The sequence below is a fragment of the Ascochyta rabiei genome, chromosome 3 (assembly GCF_004011695.2).
Source record: "Ascochyta rabiei chromosome 3, complete sequence".
NCBI classification, from domain to species: Eukaryota; Fungi; Ascomycota; class Dothideomycetes; order Pleosporales; family Didymellaceae; genus Ascochyta; species Ascochyta rabiei.
Window position 1 is genome coordinate 292079 of NC_082407.1, and position 16323 is coordinate 308401.

General features: G+C 50.4%; 3 protein-coding genes across 3 annotated transcripts, besides 7 other annotated features; all 3 read right to left on the reverse strand.

Annotated features, from left to right (window-relative positions):
- Positions 1–3: 3 nt before the first annotated feature.
- EKO05_0001816 (uncharacterized protein) lies at positions 4–732 on the reverse strand (the record flags this gene model as incomplete). The annotated part of the gene is made up of 1 exon (XM_059635764.1): positions 4–732. One exon carries the CDS (start codon positions 730–732, stop codon positions 4–6), a length of 729 nt encoding a protein of 242 aa, XP_059491747.1.
- A 1493-nt stretch (positions 733–2225) lies between these two features.
- EKO05_0001817 (uncharacterized protein) lies at positions 2226–9597 on the reverse strand (the record flags this gene model as incomplete). Its single annotated transcript, XM_038942359.1, has 8 exons — positions 2226–4025; positions 4074–4439; positions 4489–4791; positions 4851–5170; positions 5229–5599; positions 5662–6285; positions 6335–9403; positions 9461–9597. 8 exons carry the CDS (start codon positions 9595–9597, stop codon positions 2226–2228), a joined length of 6990 nt encoding a protein of 2329 aa, XP_038795291.1.
- A 1050-nt stretch (positions 9598–10647) lies between these two features.
- Positions 10648–11322: a dispersed repeat.
- Positions 10962–11020: a tandem repeat.
- Positions 11177–11284: a tandem repeat.
- Positions 11282–11516: a mobile genetic element.
- Positions 11496–11516: a tandem repeat.
- Positions 11517–12214: 698 nt separating this feature from the next.
- Positions 12215–12261: a tandem repeat.
- Positions 12262–13140: 879 nt separating this feature from the next.
- EKO05_0001818 (uncharacterized protein) lies at positions 13141–13888 on the reverse strand (the record flags this gene model as incomplete). The annotated part of the gene is made up of 2 exons (XM_038942230.1): positions 13141–13656; positions 13718–13888. 2 exons carry the CDS (start codon positions 13886–13888, stop codon positions 13141–13143), a joined length of 687 nt encoding a protein of 228 aa, XP_038795292.1.
- Positions 13236–13299: a tandem repeat.
- Positions 13889–16323: the final 2435 nt, after the last annotated feature.

The window sequence follows — 16323 nt, forward strand, 5'->3', positions numbered from 1 at the left end:
CGATCACTCAACAACGCAGCTCCCAGTATCCAGTCGCCCAGCGAGGTCTTCCCTGAGATCGCGGCCGAGCTTACGCGCATCGCTCATACGAGCTTCAACGGCATGACCCGCGCGACCGCAGTCCCAGAGAACGGTTAGTACCATAGCGTACACCTCATGTGACCACGACTGACATATCCAGGCCCCGATGGCCACAAGTACTTCTTCCACCCCCGTACCCAGCGCCAGCGCCCTCCTCCGCCGCCTGAGCACCACACGACGCCGACTGGTAAGTAACCCCCGCAAGCACTCTTCTTTCACTACACGCACTGATAACACGCAGAAGGAGTCCCGCATCAAGACGCCGCGGTCACGATTCCCTACGAGGTCAAGTTGACCGCATACCTGCGGTCGCACCTCGGCCACATTGACCGTCAGCGCAGCATTGCTGCTGCTAGAGAGCGTGAGACCGCCTGTGCGGAAGAGGTTGACGGTGAAGAGGGTGAGGAGGAGGACGAACATCCGGCTGCGGGCTTGGCGATGCTGCGTGAGGAGACGGCGCGTACGCAGCAAATTCGCGCGGGCAGGCAGATGCGTGCCAGTGGTGGCTAGGCAGGCCCCTGTCTTCTTCGGTTTGGTGTTGCATTCCACGGTGCATGAGGTGGTCGTGGAGGTGTATAGTATGCTCACGTGAGCAATCTCGAGGTTTCCAGTGCGCAGTTTGTCGGTTCCTGCTTGGACCGTGACACACATCTTGGCGTTTGCCAATCAGGACTTGCGTTCCCACTCTGGTTTGTTTGCGACATCTGGAGGTATGCAAGCCGATCCGCAAGCATTATCGTCAACGAATGATTGCCAGGTAGTCGAAATCTGCCTTTCTCCTTCCACAACCATCCCTTTTCGAGTACTCATCTTCGACGTTCAGCAGCCGGGGATTCAGTTCTCATCAGCATCTGTTTATGGCGTTGAAGGCATGCACATAGACATAGCGGACGTCTGCCGCAGTGGATATTTACACTGGAGTCTACACCTATCCTTTCTTTTTCTCAAATTACCCTCAAGTGCTTTCGTAACTTTCCCTTCTGAACCGCCAACTCCACAGCATCGCGTCATGGCTGTCATGTTATGGGTCGTCGGTCTGGTAAATACTGTGGCGTGTGTGCGCTCTCTCTTGTGCCTGAGGATTGCAAGTGGCCGAGAAATAGATACTTCGCGTTACTGTCCGTCAGTAATCCTAACCGCGAGACGTTGTGTTTTCCTCGATTGCGTACCGGGGTCGTCGAACACATCTGGAATATCAAGCTGGAGCTCTTGCTCACCTTGTCTGCGCCCACTCTCCCGGCTCCCTGATGTCACTGCACTGAAAATGAGCGCAAAACCCGCCTCCAGTAGCCTCCGCTTCCCAAGCGCGATACAAGATTACTCTCACACAGCGACTCCACCTGAAGCGAGTCTGCCTGCAATTCAACCTCTTCGACGACTCCACCCCCTCTACCACAACTCACACACTGCAGCCATCGAAACCACCCACAATAGCGAGACGCAACGTCGGGTAGTACAACGGGGGACGCCGTACCCTCTTTTCCCATGACGTGGGTGCTAGGCGGAGCTAGGGTGAAGTCGGCTGCGCATGAGCATGGACATACGCAAGGAGAAGTATTGGTCGAATAACAGCCTACGCGTCCGGATCAGCACTACACCAGATTCTACTTGTCCATGTTGTGAAGTCCAGGAGACTGCTGAGCTTAGATGCCGCGTCGTTGTTAGAATTTCCGGCTAGGAAGGTCCTTGACATGTCAATCCGATCTTAGAATGGACCCTGAAATACGAATTCGTCGAGTGTATGCTGCTCAGCAACATTCTTCTCATGCTCGGCGGCAGTGGAAAGCTAATGCAACTCTCACACTATGTAGGTATGAGAGCTTATTCTATTATCTTAAGAACAGCAGAAGAGAAGCGTTTCCGTTAGACAAAAGCCTCTTTGGCGCGATCATGTCCTATTCTCAGCTCCGCTGACTTGTGATAGCTTTTACAATATTGGATTACTGTCGTCACTTCTCGGACTAGGTGCGTGCGTTGGGCAAATCTAGTAAAAGTTGCTCAAGAAAGTGGTACAGTGACATGATCCTGTCTCCTTGAAGGTTTGAGCAACCAGTCGCCATCAACCGACTCGTGACAACGCGGGTTTTGCGAGTCCGCGTGAGACCCAACAGCGCGCCAGAACCACCAAATAGCCAAGAAGCCCTTCAATACACACAAAATGTCCTTTCCGTCACGCCTGGAAGCCACAACCCCTCGCCCTTCATAATGCCGTGCACATAACACTCCCCAACTAGTCTCCACTTCTCCCCACTCTCCCTCAGCACGAAGGGCACGCACCCTCCTTTCATGATAGCCACGTTGTCCCCCACTTGACTCAGTGGCGGAACGACCCCGGCGAAACCTCGCTTCGTAATCACAAACTTCCATCCAGATAGGGTCCCCCGGAGACACTCTGCATACGTCTGGTGCACATCTAGTTCGAGACCATAACGACCACTCGTGGGAACGTGGTTTGGGTTTGTGAGGTGCTTTCGAAACGCAGAGTAGGATGCTGCGCTTGCAAACGGCGCTGCGGCGATGGGGACTTTCCACTTGAGAGCTTTCTTCGGATCCATTGCGTCGCTCAGCACACTTTCATCGATCATGGCATCGACCTCAGCGAAGTAAGTGGACCACTCGCGTTCTGTGTTCGAGGCAGCAGTGATGGTGAGAATGATGTCCATGTCGTAGCCGTCTATGCTGAGTTCTTCTGGCCCTGGGCCAAGCGTAACGTGTTGCGGCTGCAGACCGCATGCTGAGAAGATCAGATCAGTATTTGTAGAGTCATGAAGGCCGATAGGACGCTGTAAAGTCCAGTCTGGGATCCAGGAGGGGTGTTTATCGCCATGCTCATCGCACGAGATACCGGCACGGTAAAGCAGTTGAATTCCTCGTCCCTGGCGAACAAATGCTTGTGCGAATCGCAACACGATGTCGTGGAAATTTGAGTCGTAATCGGGTTCAAACTCGACTTCGTTGCCGTCAGATGCGAGACCAACAAGGGAGAACAGTCTATCTCGACGCAATGTACTGTCGGCATGACGGAAATGCTCAAGCAGCGTAAGCAGGATCCACCGATGCTGGCGTAACTCCCACTCGCGTTGTACAGCTAGCTTCTTGAAAGGCTCCCATGAAGCCCTCACATTGCTTAGTCTTTCTTCATACTCCGCCATGTGTACTTCGCGGTCCAAGATCTCCTGCGCTGCGCACAGATCTTTCCAGTCGATCAACCACTCCCCGCATGCAAACTTTACATTAGGCGCCGCGACTACTTCTTGGATGATCCAAGCTCTGCGAAAGTATGGCAAGGTGAAGAGTGTCTCGACGGATTCCCAAATAGGCGAGTTGAGTGGTGGCAGACGATCACCTCCCCACATGGACATCATTCGTGGAGAATCGTTCCCGTCGGCAATGTTTTTACTAGATTGCTGCTGTTTCTCTTGAGCTGTTCTCGCTCGCAATTGCATTAGCATTTCCAAGGCTTGGTCAGTAGCGGGGCTGCCTTCAGATAGGAATGCGTAGGCACATTCGCATGCCTGATAGATCTCAGGCATGAGGCGGATTTGTTGCGCCTTCTCCTTGGTGTCTGTTTGATTGATGCAGACTGCATCTACCCAAATCATGATCCCTTGGTCCGTCTGGCGCAGCGCCAGGAGCGCTTTGTAGAGGGAGGTGGTGATTGGTATCACGCCGTCGGGGGTTAATAGTTCCCGATCCCGTACATCGCCGCCCCAGACATACGAGAGCGCCTGATATGTACCTGCGTAATTACAAGCAATGTGATTGAGTACAGCTTGGAGGCAACCTTCTCTGTTCCCGGGGAGAAGGTAAAGGAGACGTATGTAGCCGTGTAACAAAGGCTTGTAGGAATAAAGTTTTCTCCTACCGTTGACATGGAGTGTCTGATCGCGGCTACGAAGCATACCGGCGGCTTCAGCTTGAGTCCAAGGAAGATAGAGGGTGCCCTCGAAGATAGTCAGTTCTTTTCAGAAGAAGGTACCGTCCCTACGTACCAATGCCTGAGTCTTGGAGTCATCATTTACCCCGACTGCGCTTGGGCTTGATTTCTGTTCAATATTTGTGTAAAGCACAAGCTGTTTGTCCCTGTCGGAAACAGCTACCACTTCTGGAGTCAGAGGTGCGTCAACACCTTCTCTTTGGAATGCGTCATCGCCCGGATCTCCTTTCTCCCCGCTCAATAACCCCTGCATCAACCAGTTCTTTGTGAACTTCAGCTTCCCGCTGTAGATAAGATGCCACGGATCTACGATCATACTGATGGAGAAGTCGGCCTCCGAGTAGGCTTGAGTCACATGCATTAACACATTTACGTGAAATATCTCGTCGGTCTGACAAGACGGCAATCTCAGTCTCATGGCCTATTCGTAGGAGTCAGCATAAGACTTGGAAGAGGGCCCTGAGACAAACCCTTTCAAGCCATTTCGCTTCCATGACAAATTTGCCTGTTGAGTCTCCACTGATAAGAACATCCACGTGATAAATTGGGGATGAAGTCCTTAACCTTTTTTGCCAACCGTCGCGCCACGAGACTCCGTACTGAACCGCAAATTCCGTCATGGCACGAATGGTTTCGGCTTGGGTTAGTGTGAACGGTGCAATTGAAGCATCTTCTGGGACATATGTAAATCCAGCTCTTTCACGCAGATCGCTGGTCCAGTCTCGTACCGGGTCAAAAGAAGAACCCAGATGTACGGATAACAGCCTGGCTACCTAGAAGCGGATTAGTCTTGGATTTTATGCATGTGCGATCATTACAGCAGTCGACCTACCATGTTTTCACCCAGAAACTGAACATGATCATTTTCAACGAATTCATCTTCTTTGCGCTCAAGTTCACTGAGCCGAATTTTCAGGTATGTGTTACCGGCTCCTTTAATGCGTGGTATCATGGGTATCCGCCGGTCTAGATCTTGATCTTGTATGTCTCGTTCACTTCTTTGAGCGCCGAATTTAAAGCCTTCCGGGAGAGCGAGACCGCCACCTGAACCATGCTCAGTGTCTTCGGTCGACAAAGAGGGCATGTGCGCCCCATCGACACCAAGAGGGTAATTGGGACGTTCTTCGGCGTCAAATTCATCTTCAGAGTCGTCTTCAGTGTTGTGTTAGGTCTTCTGTGGCTAAAATGTACGTTAAGAAGCAAGACAAACCTAACAATAGCCCCTCGACTTCAATTCCTTGTTGCAGGTACGCTGCATTGATACTCTTCAGACTCGAATTTGCCAGAGCTACAAGGAGTAGAGTAATATGGTTTTGCTCTTCGATACCACACGTCTGCGCCAGCTTACTTACAAGTTCGTGTGACGGATATGCAGCCTTTGCAGTCTGATCTGTCATCACCAAGATCATCGAACTGTCAGTGAGTGTTATGCATACATTTCCGGATACCGGCTTTCCGGTGACCTCTTTGTTGGGCAAAACTATCGTGAAAGTGTGCAGCACACTGGCAGCGATGCGGACACGTAGTTGTGCGATTTGATGTCTCAACGTTACCTCAAAAGGGTGGTTCCGCGGAACAAGACTGCAATGGCGGATATTTAGATGATTGTGCTCATGAGATGAACGTGGAGTGGAGTTACTTACGCTTTGATAAACGGGATTTTCAACCGGAAATTTTCAGCATAACGAGCATCCAATCTTGTCTGGCCTGCAACACGAGTCTGGCTTCTGCTACTCTTGGAAATCTTCCTCCCTTCTAACCTCAAAGCTCGAAGGAGATCCTCAATTGCAGGTAGATCCTGGGTTAGAAAGGCTAAAAGCGGAACTACACCAGTGAAGCTGGCAACAAGGTTCGCATGATCGGCGATGAACCAGGCTGTATCGTACACACTCACCAGTCTATCGTAGCCTGTCTTCTGAAACCCATCCACGACAGGGATTATCGCTTTGTTTTGCAGTGGCTTAAGCAAGAGTGAGAGCTTGCTAGAGTTGACGCCCTTTAGCAATCTGCTTAACTCGCGGAATAGACGCGCGATGTCCTCTAGGCTACTGAATGAGCTGATCATCGTTATCGCGTGAACTAGTCCAGCGACAGGATCGCCACTGGGAGAGTAGAGACAGCGAAAAAGATAAGAACAGTTAGTATAGACTGATGTGACATCAATCCCTTGGGATATGCAAGTCCCCATGTTAGCCCAGCACACTTGACTGTTCGAGACTTGAGTCACGACGGGAAGAAAAATGATCTCTTTGCTGTAAAAAGCTGCTCTGCGCTACGTGTCAGCTGGGAAAATCGCTTTCGAAGTAGTACGCATACCGAATAAGTTCCTCGTTACCAGTGTATCTTGACTGGATCTGCTCGTAAATATAGCTGACCACATCAATGTCTGGAGCTTCATCTCTGGATAGTGTGGTCATGCATCGTAGGTAGTAGTGGACATCGCTCTTTACCCCAACTCCGAAGTAGGTCAATATGTGCCACTCTGTGTCCTCAGGCTGTTGTATATAAAGAGCTGGAACAAACCTGCTTTGATCCAGCTGCACATCGAGTTTTGCAAGGACTGTGTCATGAAGCGGCAGAGAACCTCGCGATGTTCGCACCAAAGAAGCGCCAACCTGGTACTTAAGATGCGTGCTCGCGACCACATATTCTCCACTTTGCCATTCAAGATGTGCGCCTTCGATCCACTGAGAATAGTAGTGCCAGTTGTCTCGAAAAAGCTGGAGAACATCCATGGACTCGCAGTCACGAAGCATACAAATAAACTCTTCGGATAGGCTGAATAACAATTTTTTTGGTTCATGTGATGGCTCCGCCAGCTGTTCAGGGACCTTCACATCCTTGTTCATGCTCAGGGCTGCGATTGCAGAGGGAGGCTCAGCAGCGAGGTCGTTCGACTGCTCTGTTGCAACTTCCCGGTATCCACTCTTTTTTGTGACTTTTCGTCTGACCCAATCCAACCAGCGATGGAAGTAGTGGTATCTCAGATGGTAGTGTCTGTCATCGCACTTCCAGATTCCTTCACGCATCTGACACTGATCGCACACACCTGTCGCTAGTTGGAAGCGTACTGCGGCAGGCCATCTAATAGCACTCTGTGGAATTTCTTGTATCGCAGTATTGTCGAAAGGTGGGAAAGGCTTAGATGAATCCCCCTGTACCGTAGCTTCGCTGATGGGACGCATCGTGGGTTCGCGAGGACGAGGTATGCAGCGTTCGCGAAGAACAGGTTTGTTGTTGCTAGATCCAGGGCTCCGTCCAGCCAGGAGCGGCCATGCTTTAACTGACGCACGCCGGGTGTGAACTGCAATTAAGCTATGCTCCAAGGTCTGGGCGATGCTACCATGCTTAGCGTTGGGAGGAGTGATGTCAATGTCGCAAGCTTGAGTATCGCTCGCTAACGAGTCGACTTGGTTATGAGACAAATTGTCCGTTAGGGTCATGAAAGGTGTTTCTATAGGCTGCGGTTTAGGTTCGACCACCGGCGTCACCAATCTTGGAATCTTCGACAATCCTAGATTTTGGATCAGCCAATCTATGTATTCAGGCTCTCCGGGCAAAGCTGTTAGATAATCGGTATGCATCACTGGAAAGTGCTTTTCCAGTGTTGCAAATACGCGGGCGACAGCTGAATCAGCATTGGAGCGCCCTGAGACGTAAACTTCCCTCCCGCAAAAGCTTTCCGTTTTTGTCGTTGCAAACCACAGATTTGCGCCTTTCGGAGGCTGCCATTTAGCTTGGTACAGAAAGGTCGCATGTGAGACGAGCTGTTTTGTATTCAAGCGCTGCTGCTGGAAGTCTGCAGATGCATGCAGATCCAAGATGAGCCGGCATATCTCAGACGCGGACCACTCTTTGACGCCGAGACTAGCGAAGAGAGATCGTCGGTTTGGATCAGCTTCAGCGTCACAGTCCACGATCAAGACACGAAGACCATCTGGTATCGCAAGCAAAGTATCGCTTTGAGAGAAGAAGATGTTGTTGTCACAAGCAGTAATCCAGGTGCCATCATTGAGGGGTATTATGGTAAGGCTGCGTATGAGAGGCATTAGCTCGGCATCTGTGGAGAGCTTCAAAAGCGTTATCGCAAGTTGGGCTTGCCATTCGGACCCTCTCTTGCGAAAAGACTCGGCATCGGTGGCAAGGAGGGTAGCGAGATCTCCGAGGAATTGAAAAGGAGTCATCTGAGATACGCCGACACATTCCATGGCTTCTACGACCCAGCTGGCGTAACGGAAAGAGAGATACCGATCTTCGGTAGATGTGCAGAGCGTATACGGCCTACCATCTGTACAGAATTCGGCTGGAACATGTGCCAGAGTGGAAGGTCGCACCATGTTACCGACACACGATTCAATCAGAGGGCTCTCTTCAACGCGACTCAATATCATCTTGATGGCTGGCTCAAAGAATCCAGATATTGCAGTCGATAACGATGGAAGATAGAATGGCCAGACGTACTTGAGAGCCCCCTGGTTGAAGTGGAGCATGGAGGAAACAAAAGCTTCCGATAGAGCATCGCGTATGCTTACGTTCCATGGCAAGGTGCTCTCGATGTCTTCGCGGCTAGCCGTGAGTATAAAGTCGGCCTGGATGAGAAACCTGAAGCCATAGCTGCGGATAGGAAGAAAAGCGTATACATGATGAGGCTTAAGCGCCGGCTTTCCTTCTTCCGAGGGCAATGGAAAGGCAATCGTGATCTTGGTCTCCGTCCAGTTTTTCCGCTTTGCTTCCTGTGGCACACTCGTAACAACGTGTGTCCTGGTGAGAAATCTGAGCGAATCTGCACCGGTCTGAAGTAGGACGATCCGGTCGTAGTCTTGCTCGTATTGCGTCTTGCGGATCTGCTTCTTCCAGGCATCTGAGTCGGCGCATTCCACTTCAATGTTGATTTTTTCGACGCGTCTTAGGAAAACCAGGAGATTGGTGTCAAACTCCCGGAGCTCTTTGATCAGAGTCTGTTCGTTATACGCTGTAGCTAGCTGCAAGATTATCGATGTTCCCTGGCTATCCGTTTGCTCCGGGCACTCTTCCCAGAGTGGCGTGATGACGCCCAGTGGCTTGGTTCGATCGAATTTAAACGTAAATTCATTTGACACAATCTGCACGGTATCAGCAGCTTTGAACACTGACTTGAAACCAATGCCCTTCTCGCCGATGAACTCTCCGTCGCTGGTCTTGTTGCTCTTGGTGCTCTGACTGATACCGCAGATGGCAGTAACATTGCTGGCATCAAAGCCGACTTCGTTGCAGTCAATCCTCAAGCAACCAGGTTTGTAGGTGAAGCTCAAAGTTGGAGTAGCGCAGGCGTACGTATTGTCGTCGGCGTTTTGAATGAGCTCGAGCAGGAAGTGTGTGTTCTTCTCGTAGAGCTGCTTGGACAAGCTGTAGCGATGACATCAGCTACGACAACACTGCAGTCTGGGGGCAGCCATCACCTACATTTCCAGACAGTTGTTGACGAGCAACTCTAGTGGCGTGCCAAAGATGGTGCCGTTCAGAGTGTGTTCCTGGGCGATGTTGTTGACAAGCCGGCGCGCCCTTCTCCGGGCTCCGGCTTGATCAGGGTCCTCATGCATGCTGCAGAGGAAGCCACCGCTTGGGTATCTTCATGTAATCGATGAGCCACAGTAGCGGACGGAGGAATATAACGATGCGCTATTATACCTACTTGTCTACACTGAGGGGTGGCTGCGTAAAATAGTGGCAGCGTTTAGGTTGCAATCTCGCTTACTGCCCTGCCCGCCTTGTACGAGGCGTTGCAGCCTCAGGCCGACCTCACCGGTTTTTGTGATTCGTAAAACATCCTCTTTGCCTGTGTGAAAGCTGTCAATGAGAATTCAGAGCGGTGTGTTTGTTCAGTTGGAGTGTCTTGAATTCTCCGTACCTTCGGCCACGTCGTTCGTGGCTGGTCAGAAGCGCTGTTGTAGAGTGACAGACAGCTTCAGGCGACATCTGACGGTTGTTCTCGACGGCGTAGGACGGCCAATAGAAGGGCTGCCAACTACGCATGTGCTTGCTTGTTGCCCTCGAATGTGGAGCTGCAAGAGTGCCTCGCAATCGAATCGTCGCACTGCACGTTGCATCAGGCGGACAGCTCCCCACTTCTAGGTACGGTAGCGCAGATTTTTAGCGCCGGTCCACGCACACGCACACTTCGACCCCGTAGGCATCCGAATTCCAACCGCGCAGGTACCCAAGCCAAGGTGAGCATACAGACGCAAAACGGTGTTCCTTTCAAGAGCCTCAAGCACGCTGTAAACCGACAGATCTCGACAAGCTGGTGATAGGTGAACCTAGGCGCAAGACCATCGCCGTCCACCGCCACAGACTAAGCCACAGCGCCCTTGTCCTGATACGTCACTAGCGCGCACAGTAGTACAGCCTCATTGAGTGTGCCGCGGCCTAAGCCTGCTGCACATTCAATCACCGCTCAACATCTAGAACTATCTACCTCTTTCTACGCAGTCCAAACGCCTTTGGGATGCAGCCATAATTGTATACTCCTGCCGTACACTTCTAGGAGGCTCTAACCTAGACTACTCAGCATACATTGATGCCCTTGTTGCTTATTCAAGAATAGTGTCGGCTTTTCGGACTTCTACAGCTTTGTTAAGGCGCTAAGCACCGAACACCAACTTTTCATAGTTAGAGAAAGGTCGATTTCCATCAATTTTTCATCCCAATATTACGAACATGCCTTTCTAACATCTATTTCTAGCGTCTGTTTTATAGTGTAGGCGCTAAAACAGGTACACTAGCTATTGTAAGCTAAACAGAGTAGTTATCTAGTCTTAGTTAAGATAAAATCTCTATAATAGCCTATGCGCTTAAAGATTTAGACTAGTTAAAGGCACAACAAACAGAGAACTCCTAGCTATAGCTATTGCCTGCCTAGCAATTACTACACAGCTATTACTTTATTACAAATACCCCTCTATTATAACTAGCTATACTAACCTCCTATACCTAGACAAAATTAACTAAAATTAACTAAGTAACAGCTTAAACCTACCCCTAATATAAACACTATATTAATAAAGTAACAGCTCTCTCCTTAGGCCTATAGATACCTGCTGCCTTAGTAAAGTAGCAGGTCTATATCCCTAGCTATCCTACAAAATTAACTAAGCAACAGCTTAAACACCTCTAGCAGTCTACTACTAGTAATAGTAATAGACAAACAAATAACAACAATAACAACAACAATAATATAAAGACTATCTACTGTAATAGCAATAGCTAGTAATAGACAACAAATAATAAACGCTAGAACTACTTACTTGTAGGATAGTTCTACACAACCCTAATTTAACAGAGTAATAGCTCTTCTTAACAACTTAGGGCACAGGCCCTTACTATTAGATTACAAACACACATTTACTATCTCTTTAAACAAACACACTCCTTAAATTACTAGAGCAGCTTAACTGCTCTCGTCTTATATAGTCTCAGACTCACACAGGACGTTAAACTTATCAATTAATCAATCAATCAAGGCGCTAAGCCCCTCGCGTCCCTTCTTGCTAATACCAACTGATGGACCACGACTGATATGCACTGGCCCGCAAAGAACCGCTAGCTTCGTAGAAATGCCAGGTCTCTGCTAATCAACGCCAGAGTCCAACCGTCTTGCACAACGCGATCGAGTCTGTCAAGGCGCTGATATTCGGGCACGCGGTGAAAAGAGACCGTAGCTGGTGGGAAGAATGTAGACATCGGGATGTGATCATAATCAAGCTGCCTAAACGCAAGACGGCATTGCACGCTCACAAGCCACACGCTCGCGTCTCGGAACAAGGCTCACTCGTGCGCCGCACGTCATGACCTGCCGCTAAGCTCCATTCCCAGTGCCGGGAGCAACCGTGGTGCGGCTCCGGGGACGTGGAGCCGGCTAGCGTGGGTGTGACGTGAGCGGGGCAACGACACCATCGATTGGCTGGGACACGAAACCGACCGTTGTGCAATGAACGACTCCTGTGCTCTACGAGAGGGCAGTCTTTACTGAAATTTAAACTCTCCACCCCTTGCACTACCGACAATCAGACAAGTTGTCACAATCATAGAGCCGTGCGCCATCACCTACGCCCTGATGAGTGGCTAGTGTTTCGAGCATTAAAAATAGTTACGCTAAACTAGATACCTTTATTCCAATCAGCTAGTAGATCTTTTACTAGTTAAGATAACTACTAGATGATCTCTACTAGTCTATCTCTGCCTCTAATTTATCTCTGTCTCTGTCTTTCAGGCGACCTCTACCACCTCTCCATTATCCAGCAAAATTCTCTACGCGCAGGTAAATGTTAGCGAAACTTCCTGAAGTACTTTTGAAGAATGGAGCGAGAAGCGAGGAGCCAACGAGGGGATGTTGATGGTGAGGTCGCTGATTTTTGCAGAGGCGAGGGGATTTAATAGCAGATGATGAAAAGACAGCAAGGCTTTAGCAGACTAGATTTGGAGGTCCGCCTAGGTATGCAAGGGTGGTAGGAATAAATAATGTAATCTCGCGTAACCGCGCTGTTCCCAGCTGTTTGTATGTTCTGCAATACAGTCTAGTCGCAATCTTAAAATTCTTACTAGATAGCTAAAGGTGCCAGTTATTATGTGCATTCAGCAAGTTCTAACAAGCTAGATATTTAGTAGTATTACTTTTCTACTCAGTAACAATCTAGGGAGTATATATGTAAGTATAAGTGAAGCATTCTTATCTAAACTACCTCGCTCTTTGCTTATCATCAACTTTGACAGGTCTAGTTCTATATCTGCTTTTCGTAAAGTATATGCATATTCCAAGTTTAATGATTGCTGGTTGTATAGTACTATATATTCGAAGGTCACTATAGTGCTAAGATATTAGAACAGGGCTAGAGAATTCCCACGTCTACTTGCTTGCGCGATAAAGTGCTGCTAGATTTTTCACGAGTAGCTACTACATTACTAAGCTACTCGGCTGAGTAGATGAAACCACACGACTGATGTGTAGTAAGATCATATGCATATGCTTTCTCACCTCTCACTCACACGCACGGTAAGCTGTCTTGATGTTCCCTCGGAATGCCAAGCAGCGCATTCATTTGTGAACCACACCCGCCTCGGTCACGTGGCATGTCTCGCGCCCCTTCTCAACCACCGCTAGCCCACACCTGCTTGCGAACGCGCGAGCCGTCGACGAGCCTGGAACGACCCCGCTCACTGCCCTCACCGTGGCTGGTGTGTGCGTCATCGGAGTCGTCTTCATCGCAGTCATCCGAGTAGTCGTCGTCAGTGTAGACGTCGTCGTCCATCTCGTACATGGAATCTACGCGCCTGGCCGGCTTGGCACTGAGAGGCGTGTGGACGGCGGTGGGGTCTGGGTGCGGACAGCCGTTGAAGCCAAAGCCCCAGTCCTCACCGGTGGTGGTCTTGTTGCTGGCGGGAACCTCGGACGAGCCGGCTGGTGAGGTGGTCGTGTCTGTGGGAGTGGCGGCGGACGGACGAAGCGTGCTGGTGACGGTGGCATAGCCCAGGCAGGCCGTCATGGCCTCGACAGTAAACATGCCGTCAGTAGTGATGGGCGCACTGCCGACACCTGCAGCCGGTGTGGGAGGAGGCGCTGCAGTACCGCCAGCCACGCCGCTGTGGACCTTCCTGGCTGCCTCCTGCGAGGCCGTCAGCACGTGTAGCACGTGTCGTGTTCACCTCCTCTGAAATCTGACATACCTTTGCTTCTCTCTCACAGAGGAAGAGTGTCATACGGTGGATCTTGGCACAAAATACGACCTTGTCGTCAGCAGGCAGCTTGGCCGCCTTGGTGTGCGGTGCGGGGTCTTGAGAATGCACGGATCTCTTTGGGCTGCGGATGGCAGTGACGGCGGGCTGGTCGTGGAGCATTGCTTTGGATGCCAGCGCGAGCAAGATGTGAAAAGGAGGAGCCGGTACCGGGCAAGTGCGCTATTGATCGAGTGTGAACAGCGTGGTGTCAGTGAAGTGGAGAGGTGGCGGCAGTCTTGTAGGCTCTTGGATACGGTGAGACAACGGCAGACGATTCTGGATAGTAGTGATGGCAGCGCATTCACCTTCACCTCTCCCTCACTCTGTGCATTGATCGAAATCGGGCGATCGCGGGAATAATTCGTGGGCATGATTTCACTCTGACATCCCGGTCACCGTGTGCGTGGTGGCTGCCGGGTTTAACACCTCTAGATGTTTGCAGCATGTCAACCACCTCGACCAGAGATACCGCATGGTTCGTTTCAGAGTCCGCGGACGATACGTCCAGACCAAAGGTACGTGGCTTGGGAACAGATGAAGCGGATGCAAGACGGGCTGACGACCGACGTTTTTCAGAAAAGGGCCCCTAAAAAAGCGGCGACGTGCGTATTGCTCAGCACGCGCTACCTCAAACGGTAGCGCCGGCTAATATGTCACAACACCGTCACCGCGCGCGATATTGATAAGCATAACGCAGAAGACAACCCTAGTCACATGATCGTCATCATTCGCTCATTCTGGTGCATCACAGAGATATAGAAACGGCAGGCCACCCGTGTCCAGTTCGAAAGTGTAAGACATGGATGCCGCAGATACATAAGTCATCGAGGATGAAGGACATCTTGCACCAGTACGTGCGCGCTCGGCGAACGACCTTGCACACCATCCACCTTGCAGCAGAGTCAAGTCGATCCTGCACTCGACTCCTTTTCGGAAGGTATGCACTACATCACGTTAGGACGTGGTCTCTGACAGGCGGCACGTTGGAGAAGTAAGCAAGTGTTGTTGAAGAAAATTTCAGAGTAGGCTCGAAATGCACACCTTGAGTAGTGCAGATCGTTTTGAGCGGGAGGATATTTGTATCTCCAGGTATATCGTCTTTTCGTTACATTGTTTCGAGTGCTCCACATTGGTATCCATATTCCGTTGGCTTCTCTTGCTCTATTACCATTTTATCATTGGTGTGCGTCTCTAAGGCTAAGATCGAAACGCACAGCAACCCAACACCAGCAGTCGAACATCACGCGTACGCGGGACTTCCCTCCGCTACCTTGTCCTGAATCCATCGCTGACTTTGCTTAGCGCCGTCGAGCATGTCGGTTCGATGTCCTCAACTTACACTTGCTCGCCTGTGATGGTGTTGTACGGGCATGCAGGAATGATTTCTAGGAATATAATAGTCTTAGAATTGCCTAACTTTCACATACGACCATAGGACGTTGAAAACAAGGCTTCCCGTTCGCTCAGCCCTATTTAAGCAACGTACCGGCGGATTAGTAGTTAGGTGGGTGACCACTAGCGAATACCCGCTGTTGTATGTTTTTTGCCTTTTGCCTCCCACCTACCGGCATTGCAAGGAAACAGGCACAGTAGAACTGATTGTGTTTCTTCAGTAAGGAGCTGCTGCTGTGCATGTTTGTCCAGGCATCATTTCGCATGGCACCGCCAGCCTAGTCACGCTTCAGGCATTTTGGTGGCTGATTCAGATCACGGACATTCCTTCCGGGCAGGCTATTCACTTACATGTGGCATATCGGGAAATTGCTTTCGAGGATTCTATTTCCACAGGCAGATACCCACAGTTATGCTGATAGGACACTTACCTGCAGAGGGACGGCTACTATAACAACGGCGGCGAATGGAACTCCACAAGGTTACCCATCAAGAGAGCGTTTGGCTTGGCCTGAGATGCTTCATCCTTCTTGTTATTCTTCTATTGTCCTCTCCGTGCGTCCATGCCACGTCCAGCATCCTCCCCACTCTGCATAAGCTGCGGTCCATCTCCAGCAACAATACACGACTCCACTACCTTGGCCGTGCTCGCGCGTTGGCCTCGGTAGTGGAGGGCGTGTCGCCGGATGACATCTTCCATTAGCGGCACATGGGTACCTGCGTCAATAGCCGCTAACCCCCTCGGAGGCATCGAATTTCGCAGCTATCGGTGTTGACGCATGGCGATGCGTGTTGGCGATGGTGGACGAGACGGACATGATTGCAGGCGCTACAATGGTTGCCGTGCGCATTGGCAGTGAGGATGACCGAATAGACCCGTGTTTAGACTGTTGGGCGACATCAAGGAAGAATTGATAATGTTGAGCGTTGCGTGCGTGGAGATAGAGATACCTTGTAGCCTGTGATAGGCAGATCTAGCGCTGCACCAAGCTAGCCTAGCTGACTCTGACGTGGCGTATACCACTACCTCTTTTCCACAACAACGCGACCATGTTGAGGGCATATATTTATCTTCCGCAAGCCTGTGATAAACACGAAATAAGGGTGAATGCTAGAGTGGATACAAAAAACAGCTTAATTCGAATACTTCAGGAGTGCATTGT